Genomic DNA, 22513 nt, shown 5'->3' on the forward strand with positions numbered 1-22513 from the left:
CCGGGAGCCAGGCCCCCATCTACATCCTATTGCTGGGCTCTGGCCACTCCCTATGAGCCCTGCCCAGTCTCTTCATCTCCGATGCAGGACCTGGTGCCATGCAACAGATGGGCTGAAGCCTTGGCATTCTGCAAGCAATAACAGTGGGTGCCCAACCTTGTCCACGAGCTGGAGGCACAGGCCTCAGAGTCCTCCTCCCCAGAGCCCTCCTCCCCAGAGCCCTCCTCCCCAGTGCCCTCCTCCCCAGAGCCCTCCTCCCCAGTGCCCTCCTCCCCAGTGCCCTCCTCCCCAGAGCCCTCCTCCCCAGTGCCCTCCTCCCCAGTGCCCTATTTGCCGCTGCCTGCCCAGCCCCCTGGACTTGGGCTCCAGGGGAGGACTCAGGGGTCCCAAGTGACCCCCGCTGGCAGCCTGCAGCAGCCTTTGTGCATGGGAGGGCCTCTGTTCACTGGGTGGGGGTGGGCGGCTGTTTCCTGGGGGGCTGTCCTAGCCCCTCCGCGGACGCCTCTCTCCTGGCTCTGCTCGGGACTCAGTGTGGGTGTCCTTCCCTGCCGAGAGTTTCCTCTGGTGCAGGGCCAGCCGCCTCGGGTTCAGCTTCTCCGTTGGAAGGATCTCTCTGGTGAGTGAATTCCACGAGGCTGGTGCCCATGTCCCCAGCTGTGCTTTTCTACAAGCAGCTCCAGTGCACATACAGGCTCAGCCACTCGCTGCTGCTGGCTCATGGGAGGCCCCCAGCTGGGCCAGGCCTCCCCTCTCTGGCCCCTGCCAGCCCCGAAGCTAAGGGAGACCTGAGCCAGGTAAAGTCCTGGTGCCCACTGCTTTGGTTCACTCGGACGTTTCCTGCCCATTGAGTGCCCCTCCCACCGGAAGCCCTGGAGGCACCTGGGAGAAACTGAGGCTCAGGAAGGGAGGGGATGGAGACGGTCATGCCACTGGGACCAGGCCCCCTGGGGTCTGCCAGCACCTGCTTGGCTGTGCATGTGGCTGGGCTGCATGGGGCTGGGGCTCACCTGCGCTCGCTCCTGCTGGCTCTGTGCCTCCTGCCGTACCCGCTCCAGCGCCCTCCTGGCCCTGGAGAGCTCCTCGCTCAGAAGGCTGCGCTCTGTTTCTTTCAGGGACAGGGCCTGGACAGGACAGGATATGCTTGTGAGAGCGTTGGGGAGTCTCGGGGGAGGGATGAGGCCTCCTCTAAGGAGAGGCTGTGGCAGAATGCCAAGTGCAGAGCCTCTCCTGGACATAGCATGTTCGCGTTCCTGTCTGCACATCCCTGCCACTGGAGAGGAGAGGCGGCTCCCACAGAGGCAGCCCGGGGCCCTGGGCCCTTTCACCCTCTGAGCACCTGCCCTCTGTCCGACATCGTCCCACCTCTGTGTCTGCGCTTAGGCACATCCCTGGGGTATCCTCCCCTTCCTCTGCCTGTCCAAAGTCCTGCCCTTTCCCATGCAGTTTGGGGGTCTTCATGAGCCACCCCCATCCCTCTAGGCAACACTTGCTGCAGTGCAGAGAAGGAAGCTTAAAAGCCCGAAAATGCTCCATCTCCCTGATGGGGTGGGAGAGACACCCTCAGCTCCAAGGGCGGCATATGCTGCTCCGTGGACCAGGCTGTGGAAGCAATGCCTGTCAAATCCACACATGTATATTCTCTCTATGCCCAGGCCCATTTGGGGGAGGGCAGCCCAGAGACATGCGTGCACCTGTGTGGGCTGACCTATGCACAGTGTCACCAATGTGTCACCAATGTCTGTGACACGGCTGTAATGGCAACAAAGCTGGAGGCAACCCAGACACCCATGGAAGCAAGAACAGCCAGCTACAGGAAGACCCAGTCCTGGCAGCTCAGCATGCAGCCCAGAAACAGAAGAACAAAGCTGCAGATACACAGCTGGGAAAGGCCACCGAGATGCTTTGATAATTGAGAAGAGGAAAGCCCAGGAGCCGGCGTGGACTTTTCATTCCCTTTGTATTAAAAATGCAGTGCTGGGGAGGTAACGCTGTATATTTCTGTTTGCAAGCAATCTTTGGAGGGTGTTGCATAACAGAAGATGTATCAGGTCTTTGTCCTGGGTCCTTGGAGGAAGCTTCTAAACCCTGGGGGTTTCTCAAAAGTGTGGAGTGTCTGCATTATTCCTGGCAGGCCTCTGGGACCACACCTGAGTTTATGCTAATGAGGTGACTCAGGGTGGGCTCCTACTGAATTTCAGGATGGGGACTGTCTGCTGAAAGACCATGATTAGAGGGTTGGGGCTTTGAGCCATGGGATGTCAGCCCAGCCTCCCAGCAGTCAGAGAAGTGGGCTTCAATCACATAACCAGTCACTCCACCGATCACGTTACACGGTGAAACCCCAATAAAACTCTGGACACCAAAGTGCAGTGGAGCCTCCTGGCTGCTGAGCACACTGGGGTGCAGGAGGGCGCTGGGCTGGCTCCACGGGGAGGGCGCTGGGCTGGCTCCACGGGGAGGGCGCAGCAGCCCCTGTCTGTGACGTGCCCACCTTGCCCGCGTGTCTCCTCTTCTGGCTGGTCTCGAATTCCATATTTGATAATGAAACTCTAAGAGTAACAAGAGGCTTTCCTGAGTTCTGTGAGTCATTCTAGTGAAGGGCTGAACCTGAGAGGATCATGGGAACCCCAAACTTGTAGTCAGGTGGTCAGAAGTGTGGGTGGCCTGGAGACCCCCGGGCTTGTGGATGGTGTCTGAGAGACGGCGTCCTGTTGAGGACCATGCCCTGTGGGGTCTGTGCTCTCTGGGTCAGAATTGCATGGGCCGATTACAGAGGAATCAGAGAGAGAAAGGACAACTGTTCCCTGAGTGGCCTAGTGAAGGGGAGGGGCAGGAGTGGGGGACTTTTCATTGAATGGCTTTCTATATTCTAAACAATTTCAAAAATCATTGCTCCCCTTCCTCCCTCCCTTGAGGCCCTGCTTATTTTGCTCAGCTGGAGGCCCGTTGGCTATTTATGAATCTGCCCTTGCTGGACTGTAAGGTCTGCAAGGGTGGGGGCCCTGTCTCTCCCTCCTGTGCCCCTCATTACTGGACACAGCAAGGGAGTGTTTATTAGAATTTTAGGCAAAACTTCATCAAATACAGAAGTGTGGCATTCTCTCGGGTGAGGGCTTCGCTTTGCAAACAGGCGTGGGCGAGCCGCCATTCAGACACAGTGGGTCAGAAAATGGAGGGTTCCGGTGGAGACAGCCCCTCCTGGGTCAGCGGCTCCAGGTCTTTGGCTCTTGCTCCACATATAATTCCTCTTCTTTGTTACAGAAATAGATCCCCAAAGACTGTTTTGTGACTGGGTCATCACAGGTTCCTCAGGGAAGTGTGGGGAAGTTTCCTGCTAGACCCCGCAGCCCCACTTCTCCACTCAATTTCTCCACACAGGCCACCTAGAATAAAGGGCAGCTGGCCAAGCAGAGGTCCCCGGAAAGCTCACTTGCTGCACCGGCAAGGGCTCCCCACAGGCCAGCCCGTCTCTGCTGTGCCCCTGGGGTGCCCCTTATCATGGTTCTGCTGTGGGTCCAGGGGAGGGAGGGCACTAGCACATGGTGTCTCTCTGCCCTCTTAGCCTGCGCTCCTGTTTTTTTTTTTTTTTTTTTTGAGATGGAGTCTTGCTGTGTCACCCCAGGCTGGAATGCGGTGGCGTGATCTCTGCTCACTGCAATCTCAGTGAGAATCTCCTGGGTTCAAGCAATTATCCTGCCTCAGCCTCCTGAGTAGCGGGGATTACAGGCACCCACCACCACAACCAGCTAATTTTTGTATTTTTTTTTTTAGTAGAGACAGGGCTTCACCATGTTGGCCAGGCCGGTCTTGAACTCTTGACCTCAGATGATCCGCTGGCTTCAGCCTCCCAAAGTGCTGGGATCATAGGCATGAGCCACCAAGCCTGCACTCCTGTTTGACAGAGGTCCTCTCTCTTGGAGGCTGTGTGTGCCACTGGGAAGCTGGGATTAAATAATCACATGAGAACAGGCTACGTTGCCCAGTGGTTGGTCTCCGATGGGAATGAGGGGCTGCATAGGGGCCTTGACGGGCCACCCACTCCCCAGATGTGTTGCTTCCCCTGGAGCCTCTTTTCTCATATATCCAATGGGAATAATATCACCACCTCCCCAAGGGGCTTTGAACTTAGCTTTCTCCTCCTTTGCCTGGCTCTCAGCCCCTCTTGCGTGGACCCTGCCTCAGCCTCTCCCCCGTCTCCTGGCCCCAGACTCTTTTCTGCCCAACTCCTATCATAGCACCCCTGCTGAAGAACATCCACTGGCTCCCTATCACCTGATGCTGGCGCCCAAGGCCCGTCCCGGCTCCACTGCACACCTCTCTCACTGCTTCCACTCACGTGCAGCCTGGCAGCTGTGCAGAACTTCATGCAATCCCCAGACATCCTGCCAATGTCCACGTCCTCTCCACTCAACACTACTATTCCTCCTGTAAGGCCTTCCCTTCCTCTATCTAAGGATGCAGAGTAGTGGGGCAGTTAAGAGCACAGACCTCGGTGCCCAGCAGGTGCACTGCACAACCCTGTGCAAGGCATTCAACATTTGTGGACCTTAGTTTTCTCACCAGTAATATAGGGATAATTAGAGCATGTGCCTCAGAGTGTTGCAAGAATCAAATATTAAATGCAGAGAGTTTGACAAAAAATCTTGGCTATTTTGGCTACTGTAACTCCTCATGCAGTTTGTCATTTTTTTTTTTTTTTTTGAGAAGGAGTCTCTGGATCTCGGCTCACTGCAACCTCTCCTCCTGAGTTCAAGTTATTCTCTTGCCTCAGCCTCTCAAATAGCTGGAATTACAGGTCCCCACCACCATGCCCGGCTAATTTTTTGTAGTTTTAGTAGAGACTGGGTTTCACTATGTTGGCCAGGCTAGTTTTGAACTCCTGACCTCAAGTGATCCACCCACCTCGGCCTCCCAAAGTGCTGAGATTACAGGTGTGAGCCACAGCACCCGGCCTATAATTTGTACCAACATCTTATAGTCCTTATCACCCCATGTGACACAATGTGGACGTGTTCATGTGTCCATTCCTTTCACTCAACAGTGAATTCTTCAGGGTAGCATGATATACTGGAACAGCCTAGACTCAGGGTAGCTTTTACAGGGCTAGTGGCTGAGTCTCAACTGCTGGTGGGATGGAAGGATGGCCAGATGTGTGGCTGGTAGTTGTGTGCTTGGCTTGGTGTTTGAGTTGGATACACTGATGGATGATTGGATGACCGGCTGATTGGCAGATCTAGGTAGATGGATGAATAGACACATGGATGGATGGTTGGATATGTGGCTCGACAGCTGAGTTTGTGAACAGATGAAAGGATGTTAAGTGGATGGATGGATGGATGGTCAGATGGGTTGTGGATAGCTGTTTGGATGGAAGGTTGGGTGCATGGATGGTTGGATGGATAGTCAAATGAACTGATGAATGATTGCATGGATGGTGAGGTGTGTGGATGGACAGCTAGGAATGTGGATGCATGGCCATATATCTGGGTGGATAGAAAAATGTGTGGAAAGAAGAATGGATATTCAAGTGAGTGGGTGGATGATGACAAGTGCGTGGAGGGACATTCAAGTGCATGGATGGATGGGCGGATACATAGATGAATGGACAGATGGATGGATGGATGGGTAGGTGGGTGGATGAGTGTATGGATGGATGGATGGGCAGGTGGATGGGAGGATGAAAGGATGAACAGGTGGATGGATGGATGGATAAATGGATGGATGGGTGAATGGATGGAGAGATGGATGGATGAACGGGTAGGTGGGTGGATGGGTGGATGGATGGATGGATGGGTAGGTGGGTGGATGAATGGACAGATGGAGGGATGGATGGAGAGATGGATGAATGGATGGGTAGGTGGGTGGAAGGATGGATGGATGGGCAAGTGGATGGGCAGATGGATGGGTGAATGAATGGACAGATGGCTGGATGAACAGATAGGTGGGTGGGTGAGTGGATGGATGGATGGATGGGTGACTGTCCATCGTGACTGCTGTGGAAGAACAAAGCTGCGATAGCAGTGACCTGGAAAGGCTGCACCTGCCTGAGCTGTGGCCACATGCAGCCCTTGTGCTGGGCCAGAGGTGACAGGTGCAGTGGGTGTGAGCAACCCTGCTGCCCCCAGACCCCACCATCACCTGTTGCATCTTGTGCTCCAGTTGGAGAAGGCTCTCATCCCGCTCCTGCTTCAGGCTCTGAATTTCTCCCTTCAGAGCCTCCCTCTCGGCTGCACTTTTTGTCACCAGCTCCTTCTCCTGCTCCAGCTGGCATCTGGCTACCTCCTTCTCCTCTGCCAGGGTCAGGCTCAGGGTCTCCTGGGCCAAGGTAAAGGGATGGGCTGTGAGGTCTGGCAGGTGAGGCCAGCAGTTGTCTGTGGTCCTGAGTGAGACCTGGCCCATGGGACGCCAGGGCTGATGGGCCCCAGGGGCTGTCCACTCCAGCCAGCTGCACACCCCCCATGTCTTCCCCTCAGGGTCACCAGAGCAGGGAGGGCCTTTCTGGGTCTCAGCACCTGTCATCCCATATTGATCTATCAGTTTGTAAACCATTCCTGAGTCTCTGCAGTGCATCTGCCATGGAGGGGTGTAAAGACATGTCAAACCAGGCCTCCAGAAGCCTGTGACCTGCGGGACAACTCTAATGAGGGTGGGGCCCCCTCCAGCCCTTGTCCTTCAGACTGCACCAGGCCAGCCAACAGCCTGTCCAGCCTCTTCCATGAGGGAGGCCCGCCCCAAATACAAACCCAAGCCCAATGTGAGGGCTCCACGGGGAAGGCCCTGGATGCCCACGTGAACTATAAAGAGCGAGCCGGTCCTTGCCCAGCCTTCCCTGGCCAGGCGCCTATGTCGCTGAGCTCGGTCTTTCAGGGCCCCCTCCTCCCAAGGGCCTGCCATTCCCTGGGACCTGGTAGCCTTCTAGGAAGCTACTGGTGGGCTCCTGGGAAGCAGACCTTCTCCCTCTGGAGCTGTGCCAGGGCCTCCCGGTGGGCCGACGCCTGGCTCTCCAGGGCCCGCTGGGCCTCCCGCTCCTGCTGTGCCACCTGTCGCTGGAGCCGCCCCGTGTCCTGCCGCAGCTTCATCTCCTGGACCTCCCAGTCACTTTGTAGCTGCTCCATTTCCACTGTGGGTTGATGGGTAAGGTGCGCTAGGGCCTGGCATGTGGACCCCTGAACCCTTTGGGACTCCCTAGAGAGTGACAGCCTTGTGGGCGACCACTATCCACTCCAGGCTCCGGGAGTGGGTGGCCAGCACATGGCAGGGTGGGTGGAGCAGGGTCAAGCGTACAGGGCTGCAGCTGGAGGCTACACGCTGACCCCGTGGCCAGAGCCCAGTTCTGAGCCTCAGGCCGGCACCAGGTGCAGCCTGGGCAGGGTGTTGCTGGTCCTCATGGGTGAGAGTGGCCCAACTCGCTCAGTCACATGAGCTCCAGGCTCATGTTTGTGCCCCTGTGGGCTCCAGAGAGGGGGTGCAGCATGTGTGGGCACTGAGCTCCATTCCAGGGGCCCCTACATGGCTGACCTTCCAGGAAAGAGCTGAGGGAGCGCCCTTGGAGCACCTTGCAAGGCCTGCCGAGCGAGTCCTGCACTCCGGGCCTCCTCCTCCAGCTGCTCCTGCAGCTTCGTGGCCAGCTGTTGGGCCTCAAGGAGGCTGCTCTCCAGGGAGTCCCTCTCTGCCCTGCAAAGGTGCAGCAAACAACGGGCAAGTCATCCCCAAGATCCTGGGTATAAAATGCTCTCCATAGCTTTACACGGGTGTTAATGAGACTCAGCTGAAATGCAAATAAGTGGAAGAACGTTTTAGAAATTATGGTGCATCTCTGGAGCACCATGTGCTGTTAACAAGGATGAGGAGGCCGGGCGCGGTGGCTCACGCTTGTAATCCCAGCACTTTGGGAGGCTGAGGCGGGCGGATCACCAGGTCAGGAGATCGAGACCACGGTGAAACCCCGTCTCTACTAAAAATACAAAAAAAAAAATTAGCTGGCCGTGGTGGCGGGCGCCTGTAGTCCCAGCTACTCGGAGAGGCTGAGGCAGGAGAATTGCTTGAACCCGGGAGGCGGAGCTTGCAGTGAGCTGAGATTGCGCCACTGCACTCCAGCCTGGGCCACAGAGCGAGACTCCATCTCAAAAAAAAAAAAAATAAATAAAAACAAGGATGAGGAAACTATTTTCTATTCTCATGTCATGAAAAGAGTCTGCCTAAAAAGCCACACACCCAACTGGACCCCCACATGCGGCGCGATTCCATCATGTGAAAAGCCTGCTTGATGCATTTGTGCATGGAGATGCCGCTGCTCAGAAGACACCCGGAGCACACGCCAACGCACAGCAGGGCCCATTCCTGGGAGGGCGGGTGATGAAAGACCTCACATTTCTAACAGTTAATTCATCAATGGTCCAACCATCAATGGCAAGTTTCATTCTTGCTGTTCACTTCCCTGTGCTGGGTGTTTATCCGTGAACAAAGCAAGGCATCAAACAACACGTACAAACACACCACAAAGACTCAAACACAGACACCCATATGAACACACAAATGGTAGGTGCACAACCCCAAACAGATGAGGTCAGGGCGGGCCATGGGCCACGGGGACCCTGGCAGCTGCTGATCAGGCCCTGCCTCCATTTCTCTTCCATCTTTCTGGCCACCGCTACCCCCTTCATCAGGGGTGGAGCACATCCCAGCCTTCTGGGGCTCGCCAGGGCTTGCAGAGGGAAGTCCTCTGGGCTCAGGTCAGAACCCGCAGAAACCTCAGTCTGCTGCACACTACTCTGCTCGCCCTCCAGTCCCTCCTCCCGTAAGTGTCCTCATGGCCCCCATCCCACACTCCCAGGCTTGAGTGCTCTCTTCACGGGGCAGCTCTTCCCGCTTCCGCGTGTAGGAAACCCTCCCTTCAAGTCAGCCTGGAAACCCCTTCTCTTAGAGGCCCGCCTGGTCTCCTGTAAGGGATGTGGCCTCTGCTGCTCAGATATCGGACGTCTTTGCCTGAAGCTTGGGTACCTGAGCATGTGCCCAGCCTCTCTCTCCATGGGGGCCCAGGAGCAACTCCAGGGGCTCCGCCATTGAGCCCCTGGACTGGAGGCCTGGCCCCCCACAGGGTGCTCCGAGCAGGGCAGGGCTGCTTGGGGTGTGGGCCGGCAGGGACCTTGGTCCATCTTGCTGGCTGACAAGCGGGCCAGGACTCCATGAAGGGAGGGAGCAGGTCCCCACTGCTGAAGCCTTGTCAGGGCCTGAGGATCCGAGAGTGGAGCCCTTCGTAAAGCAGACCCGTGGGGAGGCCTCATCAGAAGCGAGGAGCTGCAGCAGGATTTCCCGCACTCAATGGTCCTGGATGTTACCTGCGAGCTCATCAAAATGGCAGCGTCCACGCTCTCCGGCCCCACTGGGCCAGTCAGATAAACACACAGAGTGTGTCTGGGCAGATGTGGCTTCAGGTCAAGCCCCTCTGTCACCAGAGGCTCCATGGGCCATCAGGATGCCCTGTTCAGTGGCCTGTGATGCTGGGGCCTGCAGGGCTGCCATGTGCAGGGGACCCGGGTGAGTGGCAGGGCTGAGGGAAGGGCAGCTGTCAGGGCAGCACCCAGGCTGCTGAGGGCTCTGGCTAGGGCCTGTGTTCTGGGCAGCAGACCCTGCTGGCAGGAAAGGGACCTCCAACCCGGTCCTTGGAGCCCCCAGGGCCCAGGAAGGAGCATGGGCAGGAGCCCAACCCGCAGCAGCCTCCCTCAGGTTTTCCTTCCCGATTGCTGTGCAAGCTTTCATTTGGAGAAGAGGTTTGTCTGCGAAGAAGCTCAAGGATCCCAGACTCCAAGGCTTCTCATGCCTCCCAGATTCTAGAATTCCAGGAGGAAATCTTTTCAACAAAAATACTTGGCAGTGCCTGAGCAGGGCCCTGAGCAGGGCCTATAAGGCACAGAAGCCATCAGCTGTTGGGTTTCGGCAGAGGCTGCAGGACCCATTTGGATCACCAGGCAACAGCCTACACACATCCTGTTCTTGCCTGTGAGTGCCCGTCCCAACTTCTGGGAGTTGCCCTGAGGGCCTTTGGGCTCACCGGCCCACACTCTCCACCTCGTGTGTCCCTGGGCTGACCCTGCTCCTGGCTCCAGGGATGGGTGTGCAGCCCAAGCCTGGGATCAGGCCCTGTGACTCCCGGCAACTAGGATTGGTACAGGGATGTCACACAGCTCAAGATGGCCCATGGCAGCTACTCTCGGGCCTTGTAGGGAGAAGGGTGCTCTGTGTTTGCTGGAAGGGGGACCCTGGGGTGGCTGCTGGCCATCTTGCCACCTCTCAGCGTGAGCCTGCCTGGGAATAAGATCTCAGAGTCAAGCTGTGCTGAGGGAGGGAGAAGCAGGATTCTGAGGGCACTGTGGGAGTGCCTGAATCCAGCCATACCTGAAGCTGGTTTCACCCTGAACTCCTCAGCTCCATGAGCAAGACATTCCACATCTGCCTTCCACTGGTCTGAGCTGTGTTCCTGCACTTGCCACCACCTCTTTCAGGAAGGTGACCCCAGCGCTTTCACTGGGTTGACCTCTTCTAGATGCCCTCCCCCAACCCAAAGGCACTGTGCTTGCCTCACTCACAGCCCATTTCATGTGCACACACTCCCTCCCAGTCCTTTGTCATGGTGTGAGTGTCCCCATACCCTGCCACACTGCAGACTCTCTGCAGGCAAGGACACGTGGGACATGCCCTGACTGGCAGGCCTTTGCATACCTGAGATCAGCTGCCTCTTCAGCTGCGAGCCGGCCCTGCCTCTCCAAGGCCTCCTGCTTGGCCAGCAGCTGGGCCCGCTCCTCAGACAGAGCATCCTTTCCTTGCAGGGCTTGCTGCAGAGTGTCCATCTGGGCCTCCTGGTCCTGCAGGCTCTGAGCCAGCTGCTCCTCCAGGGCCCGTTTCTGGCACGTGACCTAGGGGAGGTGGGGAGGGGACAGTCGGCAGAGAAAGAGAGTAAGTGGGTGGGTGAGCATGGGCCTCTTGAGGGGAAGAAAGGACTTCAGAAGAAGTGATTTTATGCAGAATGGCACGGAGGTGAAAGTGGAAGAAGTGGGTGGACCTCAGAAACACATGTATGTTTTTACAATACAGGGGGAATCCACTCAGGTACCCTGAGTGGATGGGGATGGTATTGAACTGGGCACTCCTAGGTAGGAGCCAACTGTCAATCTAAATGGTACCATTTGTTTGCCCTCCAGTGTCCAGGGTTCAGGAAATCCTGCATATAAATGGCAATAGAAGGTAACAGAAAACTAGATTGCTGCAGATCAACACTTCCACCAAGAACATCATAAAAATCTAGAGAGAATATATCACAAGAATATGCAAGAGACCTCAGACAGCTGAAAAGACAGCTGGGACTGAAGGAGTGAAGATCTTGGAGAGAAGGGAGGCACAGAGGAGTGAGCCCAGCATTTGGTGTCTCCTCTTCCTCAAGGCATTTGCTCATTTAAGAGTTTGGGCTGAAAAATTGAGATGCCAAGAAGAACTTCTGGCAGTACCATGGCCTGAGGGGGACAAAAATTAGGGTTCAGAGCCACCAAAACAGAGAGGCTCTGATAAATATCACAAGACATCAGTTGTATCCGCAGCAGGGCTTGACCCTAGTAGTAGTGGTGAATCAGAAATAGACCATCCTTCATAGACGCTGAAGCTCAGGTGTGAGTCATCCCAGTCACTGATTGGATTACAGTGACCTTCTACCTTCACTGCCTGCCAGGGTCAAAAGTAAATTCTGGCCAGGTGAGGCGGCTCACGCCTATAATCCCAGCACTTTGGGAGGCCAAGGCAGGCAGATCACTTGAGGTCAGGAGTTCAAGACCAGCCTGGCAACATGGTGAAACCCCGTCTTTACTAAAAATACAAAAATTAGCCAGGCATGATGGCACACACCTGTAATCCCAGCTATTCAGGAGGCTGAGGCAGGAGAATCGCTTGAACCCAGGAGGCAGAGGTTATGGTGAGCCAAGATCATGCCACTGCACTCCTGCCTGGGTGACAGAGTGAGACCCTCTCTCAAAAACAAACACACAAACAACAACAAGAACAAAAACCCTTTCTAGAAGAAGAATCGCATCGTCAAGATCCTCAAATTATTTCTATAATTTATTATATATAAGATTGACTATTTAATCAAGATCTGACCTCTCAGGAGACAGGACCACATGACAAAAAAACACAAATAAGAACAGAAAATAGATATAGATCCTCCCACCCTGGTTATCTAGATATTGGAGTTATCAGACACAAACTTTTAAGTAGCTGATTAATATGTTCAAGAAGATGGATAACAAGATGTAAAGTTTAACAATAGAACTGGATACTAAATATAAAAAAGACAATTTAAAATACAATAACCAAAAGTTAAAAAAAAAACTAATAGACAATGGCAGATTAGACAGAATAAAAGAAAGGACTAATAACCTGGAAGAGAGACAAAAGAATGTGTTCAGACTGAATCATAAAGAGAAAGAAGGATGGATAGAAAATACACAAGAGTATTATCGACATATAGGACAAGCTAAAAATGCCCATCATACGTGTAATTACAGCCTCAGAAGGAGATGAGAGGGCATATTTGAACAGATACAGGCCAAGAATTTTCCAAATCTAATAAAATACATCTAGCCATAGACTTAAAATGAGCTGTAACCCCCAAAAGGATAAATTAAAAGAAAATGTCACATATATACAACTTAGTAAAGTTTCTGAATACCAAAGATAAAGAAAAATGTTTCTTAAAAAAACAAAGGGAAAAAGACACATAGCTGTGAAATGAACAAGACTGACATTTGCTTTCCACACCACAGTGAAAGCCAGAAGACGATGGAATGACTTCATTAAATTTCTGAAAGAAAATAATGGCTATTTTAGTATTCTATACCCAGTGAAAACATTCTTCAAAAGTAAAAACCAGGACTTTCTGCTTCTGATAATGGTGAGGTGGGTTGTTGAAGACCAACCCTCCCACCTAAAGCAACTAGAAAAGCGATACAATATACAATCCAATAATCTGTTTAAAAGCGTTAGAGAGATACTAAGGCAGTTAGGTCCCAGGCATTCAGGCTACAGAGAGAAATATATTAAAGTGAGTCTGAAATTTTATGAATACAACAGATTTCCCCTTTAAGGTATCTGCCAAGTCCTAAGTGACACGGTGTGTAGAACCTCAGTATCCAAGAATAAAGCTTTAGGCCGGGCTTGGTGGCTTATGCCTGTAATCCCAGCACTTAGGGAGGCCAATGTGGGCAGATCACCTGAGCTCAGGAGTTCGAGACCAGCCTGGCCAACATGGTGAAACCCCACCTCTACTAAAAATACAAAAATTAGCCAGGCATGTGCCTGTAATCCCAGCTACTCAGGAGGCTGAGGCAGGAGAATTGCTTGAACCCAGGAGGCGGAGGTTGCAGTGAGCCGAGATCGCCCCATTGCACTCCATCCTGGGCGACAGAGCAAGACTCTGCTTAAAAAAAATAAATAAAAGCTTTAGCTAAAAGACTGGGAACATGGCCTAAGATTGCAGCAGGCTTATGAGATTGAAGAGGTATAACTTAGAGTTCAGATATACCAAAGCAGCCAGGGAATGAAAACAAGAGCAGATATCAGAGAGCAAGGAAATGCCTTGAGGTGAGCCTGAGATTCTATATTGCGATTTTTAAAAAATGGTACTGCTGGCTGAGTGCATAATCCCAGCTCTTTGGGAGACTGAGGCAGGTGGATCACTTGAACCCAGGAGTTTGAGACCAGTCTGGGCAACATGGCAAAACCCCATTTCTACAAAAAACACAAAAATTAGCTGGGCGTGGTCATGTGTGCCTGTGGTCCCAGCCACTCAGGAGGCTGATGTGGGAGGATCGCTGGAGCCCAGAAGGTCGAGGCTGAAGTGAGCCATGGTAATGCCACTGCACTTCAGCCTGGGCAGCAAAGACCCTGTCTCAGAAAATAAAATGAATGGTACTGCTTTGAAAAATTTGTATTTTTTATAATTCAGAAGTAGTAAAGGACCAGACTGAGAATCTGAACAAAAAAATAGCAGCTGAGAGTCTGGGAAGTCAGATAGGACTTTTGGAAGTCCTATCTGAAATAAAGATAATAAATAAAAAGAAAAGAAAACCTGGAGTTTAGGGCTAACTAAAGAGGAGGAACCCTGGTAAACACCTGAGATTTCCAGTTAGGAGCACGGGAGAGGTATACTCTGGGATAAGCCAGAAATAGACGACTCCTCACAAAAGACTGAGGTACAAAGCAGCTAAATCCTGGACTGGACAAAGGCGATTTATCCCTATTCCGATTTCCCAAAGTCAAAAGCAAATTCCCTCTAGAAGAAGCTTATATCATTCAAAGCCTTAAATTATCTCTATGAATTATATCTACAAAAACACAGTCTGTCATTCAATCAAAAATTATTAAGCATAATAAAAAAGAAAACAAAAAATATTAAGCATACTAGGAGACAAGGCCAAACTACTGAAAATACACAAATAAAAGACAATAGAAATACCTCATTGGGGATCTAGATGTTAGAGTTATCAGACAAAGACACAAAAAAGTATTGTAATTAATACGTTTAAAAACATACTCAAGAAGGTAAGGAATGTTACCAAATAACTGAAATGTTTGTGAAAAGATGAGTGTGTCTGTGTGTGAATGGTTAAAAATAATCATTTAAAAGTAAAAAATATTAATAATGTACAGTTTATAACAACATGCACAGAAATAAAATATAGAACAACAAGAGCAAAAAGGATGGAAGAGATGTCTTAGTAAATTGTGCTGCTACAACAAAGTACCTGAGACTGGGTAATTTATACAGAACAGAAATTTATTAATTTATCTTCTCACAGTTCTAGAGACTGGGAAGTCCAAAATCAAGGTGCTGGCAGGTTCAGCTGTCTATCAAGGACTACTCCCTGCTTCCAAGGCTGTGCCTTGATGCTGCATTTTCCGGATGAGAAGAATGCTGCCTCTTCACATGGTGGAAGGCATAAGGGAAAGTGAGACACAAATGATGCAGGAAGCCCCTTTCATAAAGGCTTTAATCTCACTGATGAGGGTGGAACCCTTATGGCCTAAATCACCTCTTAAAGGTCCCACCTCTTAATACTATCACAATTAGTCATTAAGTTTCAACACCTACATTTTGGAGGGAACACATTCGAAACATAGCAAGGGATAAATGGAATATATTGCTGGAAGGGTCTTACGTTGTTTGTGAAGTAATACAATATATGGATATAGACTGTGCATATCATAATTTTAGGGTAATCACTAAAACTAACAAAAAGAAACACAACTAAAAACAATCAATGGAGAACATAAAATGAAATACTAAATAAATATGCAGCTAACCCAAAAGAAGGCCAGAAAGGAAGAATGTAAACATATTTTTAAAATATGAGAAAACAGATGGCAAATACCAAGATGTAAGTAAAGCATATTAATAGTTACATTAAATGTAAGTGGTCTAATAAACACTCTAATTAAAGATAGAAGTTATCAGAGTAAATATAAAGGCAAGACCCAACTATGCCTTTGACACATGCTTTATTTGTTAATTTTTAAATTTTTTTATTTCAATAGGTTTTTGGGTAGCAGGTGGTGTTTGGTTACATGAATACGTTCTTTAGTGGTGGCTTCTGAGATTTTGGTGCACCCATCACCTGAGCAGTGTACACCGTACACAATGTGTAGTCTTTTATCCCTCACCACCCCCAACTCTTTCCCGAGTCCCCAAAATCCAATGTATCATTCTTACACCTTTGCATCCTCAGAGCTTAGCTTCCACATGTGAGTGAGAACATATGATGTTTGGTTTTCCATTCCTGAGTTACATCATTTAGAATAATAGTCTCCAATTCCATCCAGGTTGATGTGAGTGCCATTATTTTGTTCCTTTTTATGGCTGTGTAGTATTCCATGGTGTGTGTGTATATACATATATATATCACATTTTTAAAATCCACTCGTTGATTGTTGGACATTTGGGCTGGTTCCATACTTTTGCAATTGCAAATTGTGCTGCTATAAGCATGTATGTGCAAGTATCTTTTTTGTATAATGACTTATTTTCCTCTGGGTACATACCTAGTAGTGGGACTGCTGGATCAAACAATAGATCTACTTTTAGTTCTTTAAGGAATCTCTACTGTTTTCCATAGTGGTTGTACTAGTTTACATTCCCATCAGCAGTGTAAAAGTGTTCCTTTCACTGCATCCATGCCAATATCTATTATTTTTTGATTTTTTGATTATGGCCATTCTTGCAGGAGTGAGGTGCTATTGCATTGTGGTTTTGATTTGCATTTCTCTGATAATTAGTGATGTTGAGCATTTTTCCATACGCTTGTTGGCCATTTGTATATCTTCTTTTGAGATTTGTCTATTCATGTCCTTAGTCCACTTTTTTGATGGAATTGTTTGTTTGTTTTTCTTACTGATTTGAGTTCTTTGTAGATTCTGGATATTAGTTCTTTGTCAGATGTATAGATTGTGAAGATTTGCTCCCTCTGTGGGTTGTCTGTTAACTCTGCTGATTTTTTTTTTTTTTTTTGCTGTGCAGAAGCTTTTTAATTTAATTAAGTCCCATCTATTTGTCTTTGCTTTTGTTGCATTTGCTTTTGGGTTCTTGGTTATGAAGTCTTTGCCTAAGCCAGTGTCTAGAAGGATTTTTCCGATATTGTCTTCTAGATTTTTTTTTTTTTGAGACAGAGTCTTGCTCTGTCACCCAGGCTGGAGTGCAATGGCAGGATCTTGGCTCATTGCAACCTCCACTTCCCGAGTTCAAGCAATTCTCCTGCCTCGGCCTCCCGAGTAGCTGGGATTACAGGTATGTGCCACCACACCCGGCTAATTTTTGTATTTTTAGTAGAGACGGGGTTCCACCATGTTGTCTAGGCTGGTCTCAAACTCCTGACCTTGTGATCCGCCCACCTTGGCCTCCCAAAGTGCTGAGATTATAGGTGTGAGCCACTGCGCCTGGCCTAGCTTCTAGAATCTTTATGGTTTCAGGTCTTAGATTTAAGTCTTTGATCTATCTTGAGTTGATTTTTGTATAAGGTGAGAGATGAGGATCCAGTTTCATTCTTCTACATGTGGCTTGACAATTATCCCAGCACCATTTGTTGAACAGAGTGTCCTTTCCTTACTTTATGTTTTTGATTGTTTTGTCAAACATCAGTTGACTGTAAGTATTTGGGTTTATTTCTGGGTTCTCTATTTTGTTTCATTGGTCCATGTGCCTATTTTTATACCAGTACCATGCTGTTTTGGTAACTGTTACCTTATAGTATAGTTTGAAGTTGGGTAATGTGATGCCTCCACATTTGCTTTTTGCTTATTCTTGCTTTGGCTCTGCGGGCTCTTTTTTGGTTCCATATGAAATTTAGGATTTTTTTCTAGTTCTGTGAAGAATGCTGATGATACTCTGATGGGAATTGCATTGAATTTGTGGATTGATTTTGGCAGTATGGCCATTTCCACAATATTGATTCTACCCATCCGTGAACATAGGATGTGTTTCCATTTGTTTGTGTCATCTATGATTTCTTTCAGCAGTGTTTTGTAGTTTTCCTTGTAGAAGTCTTTCACATCCTTGGTTAAGCATATTCCTATGTATTTTTTTTTGCATCTATTGTGAAAGGGGTTGAATTCTTGATTTGATTCTCAGCTTAGTCACTGTTGGTGTACAGCAGAGCTACTGATTTGTGTACACTAATTTTGTATCCCGAAACTTTGATGAATTCATTTACCAGATCTAGGAGCTTTTGGGAGGAGTCTTCAGGGTTTTTTAGGTATATGATTATATCATTGGAAAACAGTGAGAGTTTGACTTCCTCTTTACTGATTTGGATGCCTTTTATTTCTTTCTCTTTTCTGATTGCTCCAGCTAAGAATTCCAGTACTGTGTTGAATAGAAGTGGTGAGAGTGGGCATCCTTGTCTTGTTCCAGTTCTCAGGGGGAATGCTTTCAACTTTTCCCCATTCACTATAATGTTGGCTATGGGTTTGTCAGAGATGGCTTTTATTACCTTAAGGTATGTCCCTTCAATGCCGACTTTCATGAGGGTTTTAATCATAAAGCGATGCTGGATTTTGTCAAATGCTTCTTCTGCGTCTATTGAGATGATCATGTGATTTTTGTTTTTAATTCTGTTTATGTGGTATATCATATTTATTGACTTATGTATGTTAAACCATCCCTGCATCCCTGGTATGAAACCCACCTGATCATGGTGACACACACTTTAAATAAGCAGACACAGACAAGTTGAAAGTAAATATATGAAAAGGATATACCACGGAAACACTAAGCATAAGAAAATGGAAGTGACTATATCAATATCAAAAAAGTAGATATCAAAAAAGAGTACTGCTAGAGATAAGAGGGGATGCTTTATAATGATAAAAAACCAATTCCTCATGAAGAAATAAAATACTAAATACATATACACCTAATAATAGAAATTCAAAACACATGAAGCAAAAATTGACTATGGAAGAAACTAAGGGGAGACCTAGGGGAAGAAACAGACAATTCCATTATCACAGACAGAGATTTTAATGCCCTTCTGTCACTAACTGATGCAGCAAGTAGACAAAAACAACCAATCAAAGAAATAAATCAACACACAAAAAACCCCAGTAAGGACTTAGAAGATTTAAACAGCACTACTAAGCGACTGGGTTTAATTTATATTTATAGAACAATGCACTCAGCAATAGCATAATACACATTCTTTTGACATGTTCAAGATAGACAATGGACTGGGACATAATACATTTAAATCGATTCAAATAATATGGAGTATGTCCTCTGATCATGATGGAATTATATTAGAAATTGATAACAATTAGACTTTTAGAAAACCCTATTTGGAAGTTAGGCCATATATGTCCAAATAATCCACGGGGCAAAGAATAAATCACACGGGGAAAGAGAAAGTAGTATGAATTAATTAATAATAAAAACACAACATGCAAAATTATTAGGATGCAGATGAAGAAACAGACATAAAAACAAATAAGAAATTGGAATAGATTATATACCTGTTAAAGAAATTGAATTCATTATCAAATGCTTTCTCACAAAGAAAACTCGAGACTCACATTATTTCATTAGTGAATTCTGCCAAACATTTAAGAAATAAGTAATACCAATTTCACACACACACTTTCAGGAAATAGAGGAAGAGAGACTACTCTCCAGTGTATTTTAGGGGGCCAGCACAACCCTGATTCCAAATCTGATGATTCCAAGGAAAGAAAATTACAGAAATATTACTCACAAATATAGATGCAAAAATCTTTAACAAAATATTTATAAGTTGAATAAAAATATATAAAATGGATACTAATTCATGACAAAGTAGGGCTTATTATGTGTTCAAGTTTAACATCTAAAAAATTAATCAATATAATTCACTACATTAACAACACAAGGAGAACAATGACATGATCATCTTAATAGTTCCAGAAAAAGCATTTAGCAGAATCCAGTACCCATTTATAATTTTTTAAAAATGCCAGCATACTAGGAATGAAAGGGAACTTCCTTACTCTGATAAAGGGCATCTATGAAAAGCCTACAGATAACATCATATTTAATGGTGAAACATCAAATTATTTCCCCATGATTGCCTTGGATGGAAGTATGGCCACTCTCACCACTATACTCAACTTTGTTCTGTAGGTCTTAGTGCAATAAGATAAGAAGAAGAAATAAAAGGTATTCAGATAAGAAAAAAAGGAAAACTATTGTTACAGATGAATAATTGTATAAACATACAACCTTAGTACTTATAAGTGAATTTGTCAAGGTCACATGACTCAAACATATGAAATTGTATTTCATATGAAATTATATTTCTATAATAATGAACAATAAGAAAATGATATTAAAACAGTAATATAATTCATGATATAAAAATCCAGAATTAACCTAATCAAAGATGTGCAAGAAAACTCTACATTGAAAACTACAAACATGGCTGAGAGAAATAAAGACATGGAGAGATATACCATTTCATGGATATAATATTCAATATATTTAAGATGTCCATTTCCTCAAGTTGATCTACAAATTCTCAACAATTTTAATCAAAGTCCTAGCAGGCTATTTTGCAGGGGAGGAGGGAAGAAGAAATTGACAAGATGATTCTAAAATGTATACGCATATGCAAAGGATTTAGAACAGCCAAAACAGTCTTGAAAAAGAACAAGGTGGATGTGTGTACACTACTCAATTTCAAGACTTACTAAAAAGCTATCATAATCAAGACAGTGTGGTTTTGGTAAAAGAATGAATAGATTGACTTGCACAGATCAACAAATCCCACATATATGATCCATTTATTTTCAATAAGTTGCCAAATTTAATCAAGGACAAAAGGAGAGACTTTTAAAAAATGGTGCTGGAAAAACTGGGTATTAGTATGAAAAATAATGGACCTTAGTTCTTACATCACACCACACACTTGTGGTTCTCACACTTTAGTGTGCAGCAGAATCCCAAGGAGGGCCCATTAAAATCCAGATTTCTGGGCCCCACCTGCAGAGTTTCTGATTCAGTAAGTTTTGTGTGAGGCATGAGCATTTGCATTTTTAACAAGTCCCCAGGTGTATTAGTCTGTTCTCACCCTGCTGTAAAGAACTACCTGAGACTGGGTAATTTATGAAGAAAAGAGATTTAATAAACTCACAGTTCACAGGCTTAATAGAAAGCATGACTGGGAGACCTTGGGAAACTTACAATCATGGCGGAAGGTGAAGGGAGAAGCAAGCACCTTCTTCACAGGGCGGCAGGAGAGAGGGAGTGAAGGGAGAAGCGCCACACACTTTTAAACCATCAGATCTTGTGAGAACTCACTCAACATCAAGAGAACAGCAAGGGAGAAATCTGGCCCCATGAACAAATCACCTCCCACCAGGCCCCTCCTCCAATTTGACATGAGATTTAGGTGGGGAGACAGATTCAAACCGTATCACCTGGTGATGTTTATGCTGCTAGTCTGGGAAGCACACGTGGAGAACCCCTGCTGTCCATAAAAATAAACTTTAAATGGATCATAGATCCAAATGTGAAAGCCAGATGAAAATGTAGGAGGATATCTTCTTGTCTTTGGGGTAGGCAAAAATTTTTCAGACAGAACCTGGAAAATACTAATTGTAAAACTAAAAAAAGAAATAGATATATTGGAGTTTGCCAAAGTTAAAATTTTATGTCCATCCATAAAAAATATCATTGAGAAAATGTACAGGCAGCCACAACCTCGGGGAAAATATTCATAGGACATGTATCTGACAACATACTTGTATCCATGATATATAAATTCCTGTATATTCATAACCAAAATGCAAAACCCCAGTTTAAAAAATGAGAAAAAGATTTGAACAATTGATAAAATAAAGAATACTAATATCCAATAAGTGCATGAAAATGTGTTCAATATCTTCCGTTATGAGCGAAATGCAAATGAAATCCTCAGTGATGTATCACTTTACACATATAGAATAGCTAAAAAAACAAAAAACAAAACCCCCAAAAAAAAGACAACGCCAAATGTCGAGAAGGCAGAGGAGCAACTGGAACTCTCCTACACTACTGGCTTCAGCAAAGTGATTGAACCACTTTTGGAAAGCTGCCTGCTTTTTCTGAAAGCTGCTTGGTTGTTCCCAATAAAAGTTCAACAGACACCTATACAGCGAGTGCACAGTTTTGCTCCTAAGTAGTTAGGAAAAATAAAAATATATGTATGTGACTTGTACAAGGTTTATAGCAGCCTTGTGCATCACAGTCCCAAACTAGTCGCCTCCCAGCAGGCCCCTCCTCCAATTTGACATGAGATTTGGGTAGGGACACAAATCTAAACCATATCACCAAGTGTGTGTCACACAATGCAACATAAGTGCAGGGCCAAGGCAGAAGAAGGGAGTCACATCACTTACATAATGGACCTGGACATAAGCTACAATGCTCTTTGTAGGCAGGGTTCAGGCAGAGAATTCACATCACCTGGGTGCTTGTCCCAGTGATATGTAAAAGTGCCCTTCGAGGCAGGACCAAGGAAGGACCTTGTAGGCAGGACCAGTATTGGAAACATTGTTGCTGGACAATCCAAATGTCCAGCAATAGGTGGATGAGTAAGCAAATGTGGTTTACTCATCCCAACGAATATAACTATGCAGTTAAAAAGAAAGGGCTTAGTGATACACTGAACATGTATGGATCTCACAGACTTGATGCTGAAAGAGAGAAGCTGGACACAAAAGCATCCGTACTGCATGGCTCCATTTATAAGGAATTCTGAAGCAGGTGCATCCAGTCCGTGGTGCTGCACATCAGAGCAGAGATCACCTGGGTGGGGCCCGGGGGCTTTGGGCAATGGCTGAAGGCACATGGGGGAACCTGCTGGGCTGACAAAAATGTTCTATGTCTTGATCCTGGTGGCGGCTACCCGGGTTTGTACAATTGTCAAAACTCTTTGACACTGTACACTGACTTATTAAATGTCAATAG

The 22513-nt window shown here is 47.3% G+C and overlaps 1 protein-coding gene across 1 annotated transcript in view; it reads right to left on the minus strand.

Moving 5' to 3' along the window:
• Positions 1-22513, minus strand: part of CROCC2 (ciliary rootlet coiled-coil, rootletin family member 2) — a 78118-nt gene that overhangs the window by 28348 nt on the left and 27257 nt on the right. Inside the window, exons 16-20 of the mRNA XM_032761645.1 lie at positions 10720-10913; positions 7556-7674; positions 6951-7120; positions 6139-6315; positions 1008-1121 (exon numbers count right to left, since the gene is read on the minus strand). Of these exons, the coding sequence (XP_032617536.1) occupies positions 1008-1121; positions 6139-6315; positions 6951-7120; positions 7556-7674; positions 10720-10913 (774 nt within the window). The remainder of the gene's footprint in view (positions 1-1007; positions 1122-6138; positions 6316-6950; positions 7121-7555; positions 7675-10719; positions 10914-22513) is intronic.

The sequence above is a fragment of the Hylobates moloch genome, unplaced genomic scaffold (genome assembly GCF_009828535.3).
Source record: "Hylobates moloch isolate HMO894 unplaced genomic scaffold, HMol_V3 SCAFFOLD_1, whole genome shotgun sequence".
Lineage (NCBI taxonomy): Eukaryota > Metazoa > Chordata > Mammalia > Primates > Hylobatidae > Hylobates > Hylobates moloch.